The 12,909-nt window shown below is 40.5% G+C and overlaps 1 protein-coding gene across 1 annotated transcript in view; it reads left to right on the top strand.

Moving 5' to 3' along the window:
- LOC111772961 (uncharacterized) overlaps positions 1-11,005 on the top strand; it is a 97,081-nt gene extending 86,076 nt beyond the window's left edge. The window contains exons 3-4 of the mRNA XM_070264124.1: positions 10,159-10,276; positions 10,810-11,005. Coding sequence (XP_070120225.1) covers positions 10,159-10,276; positions 10,810-10,819 — 128 coding nt within the window. The 3' untranslated portion in view covers positions 10,820-11,005. The remainder of the gene's footprint in view (positions 1-10,158; positions 10,277-10,809) is intronic.
- Positions 11,006-12,909: the final 1,904 nt, after the last annotated feature.

The following is a 12,909-nucleotide window of genomic DNA, read 5'->3' as shown; positions in this document are numbered from 1 at the left end:
AAGATTTACAGGTTCCAGAGATTAGGACTGTCTTGCGGGGACATTATTCAGCCTGCTATATCTTCCTTGTTCTTCCCCTTCAACTCTGGTTCTGCTTTCCAGGCTGGATTATGAGTCTCTTATCTGAATATTGATTTAAAACCTTGTATTTAACTTTATCATGGTACATAGAATGAGGATGATGATGTTGATGTTGATGATAGCTAAGATACATCAATTGCTTACAGTATACTGGGCACTGCTCTAAAAATTGCACAGGTATATCAGTTAACTCATATAACAATTTTAAGATGTGGCTGTAATATTCATCCCAATTTTCAGATCTTAGAACTAAGGTACCACAACTAGTAAGTGGACTTGCTGAGATTTGAACCCAGGCAGACTGATACAGGGCCCCTCTAGTGCTGCACCATGGGTATTGATCCACCTGCTGTCTCCCCAGGAAGGTCCCGGAAGCTGGTCAGTATCCCCAGCTTTAGCACACAGCTGACACTCAACGATGTTTGGGAAATAAATTCACGGACAGATTCTAAAATGCCTCTGCCTTTAATCAGATATGGGGCCTCAAACACATGTGCAAACCTTTCTGGACCTCATCTATTTAACTAGGATGTCAGACTTTGGATGATTGTTGTGATCCCTAATGTTTTATGAACAGGTCACCTCAGAAGTCCATTTAAGGTCTAAACTCTGCCTACTCGATTATGGTGACTGATTCACTGTGCCCATATTGTTGAGAATAGTGAGCACACAATCCAGGGCACCATTAATGATTTATCACACTGGGGCAATTAACTTTTGAAGTAGAAGTCATTACAGAAGGCCCATGTCCCAAAAGCTTTGGAAGAATGCCAAAAGTATTGATGACGTGTTTGCTCAAGACGGGCAAGTCACTTTTACTGCTGGAGGGAAAGATTTTAGGCTTTTTGGATTCTCTTGAAGGACAGCATATTATTCATTTATTGCCTGTCATTCCTGCAGCCTAATGACACAGAATCATTCCAACTAGGTGACCTACCCATATAATAAGTGAATACTAATATCTCAATGGTTGGGTTTGAGGACCAAGGTCACATACTTGTATATCACTCTGCCAGTAGGTTAATGAAATGTGAATCAAATAAATTTAGAAATTAACCTCAGAAGTAAAAGTTGCATCCATGCAAACACATTCTGTGCCTTCTACACAAGTCATTTCATAAAGCATTTCTCAAATACTGGGATGTGAACCTTCTAGAAACTCATGAATAGTAATTGATAATAAAGGGAAATGTTGAAAAACTTATCAATGGCATTGTCTGTTGTTGACTTAGTCTCTGAGAGCCCTAAGAAACCCCCTTCAGTCAGGATAATAATCATGGATGCATGAGCCAAGTCAAAGACCTTAGGCTAAACTCAGAACGGAGTTGCAGGTGAGTAACTTGCATTATCATTAATGTGTATTATGGTTATATCCTCAGTGACATGTGGCTAGGAGAAGTGTTCTTTTAGTGGCAAAACTGTCTTATGAAGTTGCTGTCATTTTGGCTTGGGTTCCTGTAAGAGGTGGTGACCGCACACTGCTCAGAAGCTGCTTACTGTCGTGGAAACAGCACAGGCTGTGGAACCAGACAACTCTGTCAAATGCCACACTCTGCCGGTTAGTAGTGTGGTCATGAGCAAACTGCCTGACCTCTCTTCCTGCAAAATAAGGGAAATAAGGCTAGTTTAGTGGAGACAGAGGTGGGGAGATGAGATAATGACCCGCGGGGAGAGTCCATATGACCATCATTCTCAAAGTTTCTGTAATCAGTTCCTGAGGGAGAAATGGTTTGAGAAAATCCCCTTCCCATACCCAAAGAAAAAGTCACTCTCTTTATTGCCTATTTAGGCTTTGGCTCTAAATCTGTATCTGGATTTTTAAATTTTATTTCTATTATTTTATTTTATTTTTTATTTATTTATTTTGAGGAAGATTAGCCCTGAGCTAACATCTGCTGCCAATCCTCCTCTTTTTGCTGAGGAAGACTGGCCCGGAGCTAATATCCGTGCCCATCTTCCTCTACTTTATATGTGGGACGCCTGCCACAGCATGGCTTGCCAAGTGCTGCGTATGTCGACACCTGGGATCCGAACACGCGAACCCCGGGCTGCCAAAGTGGACCATGCGCACTTAACCACTGCGCCACCGGGCCGGATCCTATATCTGGATTTTTTTAATCTTATTTTCTGTTGCATCTTTGTTGAGATCTAAATCACATACCATAAAGTTCTCCTTTTTAAAGTGTACAATTAAGTGATTTTAATATATTCATAAAGCTGAACATTAATCATCACTAATTCCATAGTATTTTCATCATCCTCCAAAAGAAACCCGACACCCATTAGCAGCCAAGCCCTATGCCTCCCTCCCCTCATTCCTGGGTAACCACTAATCTACTTTCTATCTGTACAGACTTGCCTTACTGGACATTGCATATAAATGGAGTTATACAATAAGCAGCCTTTTGTATCTGATGTCTTTTATTCTCATAATGTTTTCAAGGTTCATCTAATTTATACCACGTGTTAAAACTTCATTCATTTTTGTGGCCAAATAATATTCTAATGTGTGACTACACCACTTTAATTTATCCATTCACCACTTGATGGACTTTTGGATTATTTCTACTGCTTGACTATGTAAATAATGCTTCTATGAATATTCCTGTACACCTTTTTGTTTTTACAGACATATATTTTCAGTTATCTTGGATATACCTAGGAGTGAAATTGCTGGGCCATAGGGTGTGGTAAAAGGAATAATACCCCCATGAAGTTGTCCATATCTTAATTCTTTGAACCTGTGAATAAGTTATGTGTTGTGGCAAAGGGAAATTAAGTTTGCAGATGGAATTAAGGTTGCTAACCAGCTGACTTTAAGAAAAGGAGATTATCCTGGATTAAGGTGGTGGGCCCACTGTAATTGCAGGAGTTCTCAAAAGTGAGAGATGGAGGCAGCGTGAGCGTGTCTGAGGGAGATTTGACTATGGGCGAATAGTCAAGGAGATGCGGAGCTGCTGCATTTGAAGTTGGAGGAGGGGAGCACAAGCCAAACAATGTAGGCAGCCTCTAGAAACAGGAAAAGGCAAGGAAATGGATTCTTGCTTAGAGCCTCTGGATGGAATACAGCCCTGCCCACACCTTGATTTTAGCCCAGGGAGACTGACATCAGACTTTAACCTCCAGAACAGTAAGATAATAGATGTGTGTTGTTTTAAGCCACTAAGTCTTAAGTGTTTTGGTCAACCTCTTGTTAACACCAACTAGTAATGTCACTGGTGCAGCTGTGATATCAAATGCTTATGGCTAATTGTTTTTTCCAAATACCTTGTGGGTAGGGCTCTTAGCACAGAGCTAGCTTTGGTCAGGCCAAGCAAAGGCGAGCTCTGAGAACGGAACTATTCAGCGAGCTTTCAGACAGTTGAACAGTGATACTTCCCCAGGGAAGGGCTTTTGGGGCAGTCCAACCTGTTCTTCCCCGTCCAGTGTCTCGTAGGCTGCTGGTTGTCACAGCTGCTATAGTTGCGAAGCTCTTGGCTTTCAAGAGCTGGGGAGAGGATGATCGTATTAGGGCAATTTAAAATGCCAGAGGCTCTCTGTTCTTACTAGATTCAGCCATTTTTCTTGAATAAACACTCCTTTGATTGTCAAAAGCTCATGTTCTGAAAGTGTAGATTTTAGCGATTTTTGCCAGCATTCTCATTGCTTTTTAGAGGAGGGATTTTCAGAGGCCCTTCCCCTACCATCTGGAAGTTGAGCCCATCTTTTGCTGAATTTCTACCCTGGAGAGCTGGCAGATCAAGGCTGGGACTCAAGCCCAGCCCCTTCACGCTTATATTTTTCTCAAGGTGGATCTGAGCAGCCTACCTCCGAGCTCTGTTTCCAGGAGTCCCACCCAGGTCTCATTTACTGCTCTGGATCTCATTGTTGCCACGCTGCTTCCTTCCCCAGAGGCTACAGCATAAATGGCATAGCTGCCTGCTGTAAAGCACCTTCCCTGGCCACAGCTGGGTCTCGCTGGTCTCTGAGGATGATGAAGCTTTGGGAGGGTGGGTGCATTAGCTCTTTTGGAAGGAGTCCTTACAAATCTCGTCTTGACACTGCCTTGGGGTCTAAGATTTTCCAGGAAGCCTTTTTCTGCCAGCTCCCACGCTGTTCTGTTAAGCAGCCGTACCTGACCTATGCTCTTCGAGCCAGAAAAACTGGCTCTAGTCCTGGATTTGATATCCACTGTTTTTTTGATGTTAGACACGTTATCGCATTTATCAGAAACTAATTATCAAGTGGTGATAAACTAACTACATCACAAGACTCTTTGGGTATTACATACGATAATTTATTGGAAAGTACCTTCTGTAGTCTCCATCTTATTTAACCAAACAGTTTTAGACTCTAGGAATTGACACACGTCAATATTCATTTTTCTAGAGCTATTTTTCTTCAACTGTTGTTCTTGAGTTTTCTCTAAAGATTATTACCAGTTTTGTTAAAAAAGTATTTTTGTGATAAGGTTGAAGATAATTTTTCAAAATTAATCTCAGTCTGTTCTAGATTATTTGGAGGACTACTTTATAACCGCACACCCCAAGCAATTTTCTTCCTCATCTGTGGGTGGTTTTTATTGTATCGTCATCAACTAGTGTTACCTTTATTGTGGGGGAAAAAAACGGAGTAGAACTTAATATGGAAATGATGTGTTTATTTCAAATAAGAATTAAACGACACCACAACTCACAATAATAAGTTGAATAGAGGCAAATGTTAAAAGAATTAAATTATTAAATCACACCAAAATGATAAAGACAGAACACACACATACACACACACACACACACACACACTTCGCCAAAGCAGCCATCACTATACTTGCTTTTAATAGCACTTTTAGTTTCAGCAAAATGATATCAACTGACATGTGAATCTGATGTTGATCATTTGGAGTATAATGCTTTTATAGTTTTGTTTGTGATTAGCTTGTAAATATTTTTAGATTTTATACTAGTATAAGAGCTGTAAGCATAAGGTGATTATATGTATGCATATTTAAGTTATAGCATCATGAAATTATCCAGCCAACACTAGGGGGTCCATGGGAAAGTTTTTCTTGCAGATGGAATCTGTACATTGCTCAATTGCTCTGGCTTACGGAAACCAGGGAAAGCTCTCAGGGAGCCCTCAGAAAGAGTTTATAGGCCAGCTGAAGGCATCTCTTTAGGCCACAATGATAAAATGAAGAGATAAAGGAGACTTTCTCACCATGAAGGATAGAAAGCCTCACTTTACCAAAAGACTCAAACTTTGGGGGCAGAAACTAATTAAAAATAAGGAAGAGAAGGTGGTTGACTGGGAAAGAAATAAGTAAAATAAGATAATATTTTGGGAGCCCACTTTCAGAAGTGTGGACCTGGGAGAAGGAAGGCCTAATTTAAAATTCTATTTCTACCCCATATCACTCAATATATCCCTTGGGCTGCATATGGGATACTTAATATTCCTGAGCCTCAGTTTTTTCAATTTTAAATGCCTCTTTCACAAATTTGTTATGTAGGTTAAATAAAATTATAAGAGTGAAAGTGCTTTGTGAACCACAAAGTCCTGTGTGTATGCTAGGGATGCTCCTGCATTCATTTTGTTAGATGTTCATAAAGGGTCCCTGGAAATTTTTCTAATTCTTTACAATTGAATATCTCAGCAAGAAGATAAAACACCCTACAAAGTTCCAGGTCTGTAAAATAAGCAATTCTTCTATCTAATCTAGACTGAGAGCAGAGCAAATGCAGAGTTGACGTATTCTACAAAACCTTAGGGAGATGAGTTTAGGCCAGATCTCTAACTGATAGGGGATTTTGATTTTTTTCAATAGGTTTTTTTTGTTGCTGTTAATCATAAAGTTCCTCTTATAGATTAAAAAAAATCACATTACTCATATTTGTGCACACACATGTTCGTACACGCGTCCACCCACAGAAACAACCGGGTCCATCCATGTATTCACATTTCCGCAGAGATCCATGCAATCCTGTGCTCACACGTGTACCGGCTACCTGCACACACATGCTTGGCTTGCTCTTGAATGCACTCAATTCTCATTGGCCATAGTGATCCAGAGTCTCTCCTGAGTCAGTTTCCAGCCTGCTTTACCAGTGAGAGGCAAAAATGTCCTGATTTCCCCGTCTCACAGCATTTATCTCAACCAGGGATGCCCTAGCATCCTATTCTTTAGATCATCCTTAGAAAGCATTTTGGAAGCCACAAAAGTAGGTTTCAAAGTCAGTCATGTTTAGATTTGAATTATGACCTTGGGCAAGTGACTTGCTCTTTCTGAGCCTCAGTTTCCTAGATTGTAAAATGGAGATAGTGAAGACTCCTCATAGGCATGAGAGCATTAAGTGTAGTGATGTATGAGTTTCCTCTAAGCCTTTTAGTTCTATTTGAAAGCGATGTTTTGGGAATGGTACATATATGTGGATAGCAAGAGTCATAGAAATCTTAAAGTCAGGGATAGATCCTCACGGAGACCAGTGCAGGAAGAGTCCTCCTCCAAAATGGCCCAGGACCCTCAGCCAGAGAAACTCATGGATCTTCTCAATGCTCATTGGCTCCCCTTCCTGAACATCTTCTCAGTTCTCATCTCTCTAGCATGAAACTTCCTTTGCTTGCCCCAATTTACTACTTTCTCCTGATTTCCTATGGCCTCACTGGACATGGCTTTACCTAAAGTCATCCTCTCAGCTTCTGACCCCATTATAATGGCCACCATCTCTGCGTGTTGCCAAATTCAGCATTTGTTACAGAGGAATTTGTTGTCAAGACTCATCTTTTTCACACTGGGTCATATGAATTTACCTTTGAAGTCCCAAAAATCTAGCTGATAAAAATCTAGCTCCAACATTTATTAACTCTGTGACCTTAAGAAAGTTGCTAAACTCTCAGAATCTCAATTTTCTCATAGTCATATAGGGATAAGTATGGTTCTCACCCTCATCGGATTGTTGTGAGGAGTAAATCAGATGATGTTTGGCAAGTGCTTAGTCTAGTACATGGTATATATTGAGCCATAACGAAATGCTAACTACTATGAGTGTCAGTTCTGGCCATAGACCAGAGTTCAACCTAAGAATGGGTTGTCTTTTTGTTAAGTGCTCACCCTTGGCCCATCAGGCACAGCCACTGGACAGCAGAGGCTATGGGTTGTCCCCTTAGATAACAGTGTCAGCAGGCCGAGCTTTCTGTAACTACATCTACTCAAGAGATTACGGGATACGTTTTCCTTTAATTCTACATAAAGTTAAACGATAATGCAATAAAATCAATATATGCATGTATGACTGTCAAATAGTTTTGGAAAAATCCATTAATATTCAAAAACTAAAAACTTCTTTTTGCCTTGCATATTCACTGCCAACAGAAAATAAAAGAGCCGTCTGAGAAATACTAAGAAGAAGACATTCACAGAGTGTTCTGGATCTTTTATCCAAACCTGGGGACTGAGTGGGAGAGAGTGGAGCTTCGTAGAGGTGAACACATGGGCTTTGAAGAGTGAGTGAAAGTTAGCTGATTAACACACTTGACAATGGGGACAGCGGTAGTTTCCAGGGAGAAGATGGTGTGTTCCAACGTGCCCAAACTGTTGGCAGATATACACCTACATGTTCAAGATGGGAATCCCCATCCCACACCCAGTTTTCCTTGAAAAAGCAAATGACAACCTAATGATTTTAGTTTCTTAACATATACATTTCTCCTCACAAGGTATTTTAGGTTCAGAATCAGAGAAATCTGGATATTGTTACCAGTTACTACTTTGAAGAATTTACTAAATACTTGCCCACTCATGAGTTGAACCAATAATTGCACATTATTCTATAGATTCTACAAAAAGAAGCTTCCAGAAAAATTCTTGATCTATGATGCAGTCATCACATGAACCCAGGCTGCTTCCAAATTACCCTGAAATATTTCTGGGGTTGTCACTGGAGGGTCAAACAAAGGCTCAGAAAACATCTACTTCCACGGTGTTCTTCTCATTCTTCCAGGCACGGAGGTCTTATCTGGGACTGCTCTGAACCTGAGGGTTGCCAGTGCTGTGTAGTCAGCGGCAGGTGGAGGAACGCCTCCCTGAGCTGGGGTTTACAGTTTAACAAGTGGCCCAGAGCACTTGTGCTCAGCTCTTAATGTGAACTTATCAGACAAGTATGCTTTTATTCTTTGGAAAAGCAAAAATGGAGAGATACAGAAGCAAAAAGAGAATAATTTAACAACCATCTGTGTACCTGCCATTTGTAATTAACAGGTATTAACATTTTATGAGATTTGCCTCACACATTGTTAATAAAATATGACTGTGAAGTTGAAGTTCACTGATTAGTCCCGTTCCATATCAGCCCTTCCTTCCCAAGAGACAGCGATTAGGATGAATTTGATGTGTAATTTACCAGTCAAATGTTTATGCGTTGAACCCATAAACCATATGCTGAAGTTTTGAAAATTTTATACCAATATTATCATACAATGGTTTTCTTTCTTTAATTAGCTTTGATTTCATTCAACAAAATGTTTGTTGAAGGTCTGTGTTGGTGCATATAAACCTAGTTCGTTTCTTTTAATTACTGAATTCTTTTCCACTGATGGATGTTTAAGTTGGAGTTTTAGAGTTTACCTACATCTGTCTTTCAAGGATCCAGGAATCACATACTTTTCAGGGACCTGCATAGATTCAGATTAAGGGATAGATAGCAAACATGTGGTACTGAGACATCCACAGATCTCTCGGGATGAAGGTTGGTTTGTTGGGTTTTTTTTTTCAATTTTTCCCTTTTGAGTCAAATTTACCATTCCACACACTTTTATCTTAGGCTGAATATTCATTTTACTCATAGTGTTGTATACTGACTTTTAGAAGGCCGTGGAACAAGTCTTTGATTTTTCTGTATATTTCTGAACCCCAGGAAACATCATAGAAGTAGAATTCCATGGTCTGTTCCTTCAATCTACCAAATATTTTCTTTTTCTTTTTTTGCTGAGGAAGATTCTCCTTGAGCTAACCTCTGTTGCCAATCTTCCTCTTTTTTCTGTATGTGATAAGATACAAAGATAGATAAGGCCACAGTATGGCCACTGACAGACAAGTGGTATAAGTCTGCACCTGAGAACCAAACCTGGGCCTCTGAAGTGGAGCACACCAAACTTAACCACTAGGCCATCAGGGCTGGCTCCCAAACTCAGCAGCAGAGGGGAGCAGAATACCCAAATTCACTAATACTGCTTCCGAATTGCCACTTTTCTTCATAATCCATTTAATTGTTCTCTGTCCCCTACAGGAATCTCCATGTACAAAATTGTTTTTACCAAAGGCTCAATATCTCTTTTCTTTATAGAAATGAGAACCATAACAACTGATCATGTGATATTTTTGCCCTGGCTACCAGGAAGATCAGAACCAAATTTGCTGCTCAATCACTGTGGCAGAATTGCAGCCTTTCCCTTAGTGCTGAAGGTTTACTTCAGCTTCGTTTGGCTCTTTCACAATCTATTCCAGACTGACTCAACTAGTTGTAACAGGAGGCCACAATTTATGTGACCCTATAATTATTGTGTAAATTGGACACTTTTAAAAATGAAAGGTGAAAACAAAAGTAGGTAATACTATATACTTCTTTGAAACATCATGCTTCATATAGAGTGATATGTAAGACCCTTCTCTACCTCATGAGACAAATAGTCTTCTTCAGGCATGGTCTTATTTAAATGACTTCTAACTCTTGAGGAAGATGCTGATGCTTTTTTTGTGGGTTTGGGTCTTTGGGCTGCGACATCACCGTGGGCTCTTTCTGACTCATAGTAAGCACTGTGTATGATTTTGCCACAGTTTTTCCTGTCCTAGGAAATAGTTTTGCTCCATTAATGGATTGAAAGGAACAAACAAGCGAAATATCATCATTGTCATTATCAACAATAACTGTAACAAGCACCTTTAGTGATATTTTCAAAGCTGGTCTTAGAAGACGAAGACCTCTCATCATTCATTCCAGGCTTCAGATGTCAGACACGAGGCAAAGTACTTTGCTGATATATCTTATCATATATTTCACTCTTCAAGCCAGTCTCTGATATAGATATTTTTTCCTGGCTTTACAGAGGAGAAAGGTTGGGCTCAGGAAGCAAGAGTTACTTTCCCAGGATCACACAGCATGTACATGGCTAAACGGGAATTGATAGCCCGCTCATGTTCCTCCAGGACCAGGGCCTGTAATCAGTAAGTTCTCTTATGTCAGCAGGTAAGCAGTATTTTTCATTTTTAAATCAATGGTGTTTCTTAGCTGCATAGCTACTGATTTGGTCACAGAGTTGGAGAGGGCATTGCATTGTTTTCAGCAATTATTAACTTAGGAACTATAACTTGAAATGAGGCTTGTTCAGGTCAGAGACATGATTAGTAACAGAATGCTAGCCCTTATCTACCAGTGATTGTGAATCCTGCTTGGGTACAAGGTCCTCTGCTCTATCGGGCCTTGAAGGGAAGAATGCTTGGCTGTACGTGGCAAAGACTCTCACATGGCAGGGGGAGGAAAGGTGACTTTTTGTCCTCTGGGAGAAAGCTTGTCTCAGCACAGCTGAGGCTGTTGGGTTCTTCAGAGGCCATGGCCATCAAGGGCATAGCTCCTTCCAGTCAGCAGTCAGGTTTCTAGACAGCTAGAGCATAGAGTCTGATCAAATCCATCTCCCTCTTACTCCCTTCTGCCTGCTTGACCTTTCCCTCCTTGTGTTTTTTCCATCTCTATCTTCCAGGATCACGTGAAGTTGCTAAAATGGCTTCTACTGCACGTGGCACAAGCTGAGTCCTCCCCAGGGTCAAGCAGTCCCTCACTCAAGACAAGCTGTGCAAGCCCCTTACGTCCCCTTGGTGCTTTTTCAACATATCAGCTGCACAAGCTGAGTTCTGCCCCTGTCTGTAATTCCCAAAAGAATTAAAAAGATAAATCTCAGTGTTTCTCAGCCTCTGTTCTGAACTCTCCTGCATGTCCCTGTCCTGCTACCTTTGCTCTGATTATCTCCTTGGTACACATTTCTCCATAGTCTCTTAATGTCTGCTACTCAAATTTTGCTCTTAGTTGTTACATTTGCCTCTGTCTCCCTCTGTCCTGGCTTTGGCTTGCTGCTTCTGGAGAAGATTTACTTGAATAGAGGTACTGGCAACATCCCCTCCATTTGGCAAGCTCAGAGCTGACCCCTTTTAGGATTTTGTTCTGGGAGGCATCTCTCTCATGCATGTTTCCTAGGACGGTTCTAGATAATCTTTTCTTAGTGATAATAAGAGAGAATTGTCACCGTGGATAAAAACAGAACCTCCCTAACTCAATTTAATATCAACAAGAATTTAAGAATACAGAAATCATTCATAGATCTGAACAAATAGCAAAACATATAGCCAACAGGTTATCTGGATGGCAAAGAATCTTCTAGAGTAACTCCTGACTTGCTCTAACCAAAAATTCATATGGATATAGCAAAATAATTGAGGCAAAGGCAGGCTTAGTGACAACTAACAAAATCTTTCTCACTGTACAACAATTATGCTTTTTATTTTTCCCTCAAAAGACAGCGTTGTTTTTACAAAGGATCCGTTCAGAGTTATATTTCATTTGGCCGTCTTAAAGGTAAAAATGGTTATGGACAAATATGCATATTTTATGACAATTGTTTTTTCTCCAGAGAAATGGCTCCTTTGATGTCCAGGGAGAATGGAGTTAAATGTTGCTTTGAACTAGTTTCTTTGTTCTGCAGGCTATTGTGCTAGTTATACCGCACACATGAAATTCTGGAGGGAACATATCCTAATGCATAAGAGCCTGGGTGCTGGAATTAGCTGCCTGGATTTGAATTCTGGTTTTGCAGTTTTCCAGCTGCATGGCGTTTGCTAAGTTACTTCAGCAATGTTATCTTCATCATCACCCTTTGTCAAATAATAGGAACCACCTTGGAGGATTTTGCGAGGATACAACGCAATTCTTCAGGTCGAGAGCTCAGAATAATATTGCAAAACAGTCAGTACTCAATCTCTTATAGTCATTTTTAGTTTGTAAGAAGCCTAACAACTTTTACGAGGTGTAAGGAAGACCACAGGCTCTGTAGTCACACAGTCTTCTGCCATTACCTACGTGTGTGATTTCTGTCGAGTCTCTTCTTGGAGTCTCAGTTGCTTCATCTATAAAACGGTGATAATTGTACATATTTCGCAAAGGCTCTTAATTGAGATAATACATGTGAAGCTTTAGGCACAAAATAGATGTGTAGTAAATGTTAGTTCCTTTTCACTTTCCCCATTACTGGAAAACCAGTAGAATAAATAGAAGAGGGAGGAAATGGGGGCATTAATAAGGAAATGGCTTTATAGTAAGCTATGCACATGATGGATTAGTTAAGGAGTGGCTTGGAACCAACTTGCCAGGTAGGAGTTCCAACTTTGACCTTGGTCTTCCTTTCCTGCTGTACCTCTGGGTGTCTCTATGCTGGGCACTCTCCTGGGAGTGAGATGGGGAATTACAACCAGTGAGTCTTTTTCCATAACCTGCAGGACCCTCAGAAATCTGCCTAAACAACCCCCAAGGATTCGGTGCAAGGAGTATCTCTGCATGTGTGTCTGTTGTTTGTTTCTTTGTGTCTATGTCCCCATGAGATGGTGCCCAGCATTGATGTTGCAATCTCGGCCTCTGTAATCAGACAGATCTGGGTTGAAATTTCCCCTGGAACACCTTGATATGTGTGACCTAGAGGAAGTTACTTAACTGCAACTGAAAAATAGAGATGATAGTAGTATCTTTCACACAGGGTTGAGATGAGGATTAATTGAGGAGAAAGACCGAAAATCATAACGGTTGGCATGCACAA

The sequence above is a fragment of the Equus caballus genome, chromosome 3 (genome assembly GCF_041296265.1).
Source record: "Equus caballus isolate H_3958 breed thoroughbred chromosome 3, TB-T2T, whole genome shotgun sequence".
NCBI lineage: Eukaryota > Metazoa > Chordata > Mammalia > Perissodactyla > Equidae > Equus > Equus caballus.
Note: the sequence above shows the minus strand (reverse complement) of the source record. Positions and strands in the feature narration are given on the sequence as shown.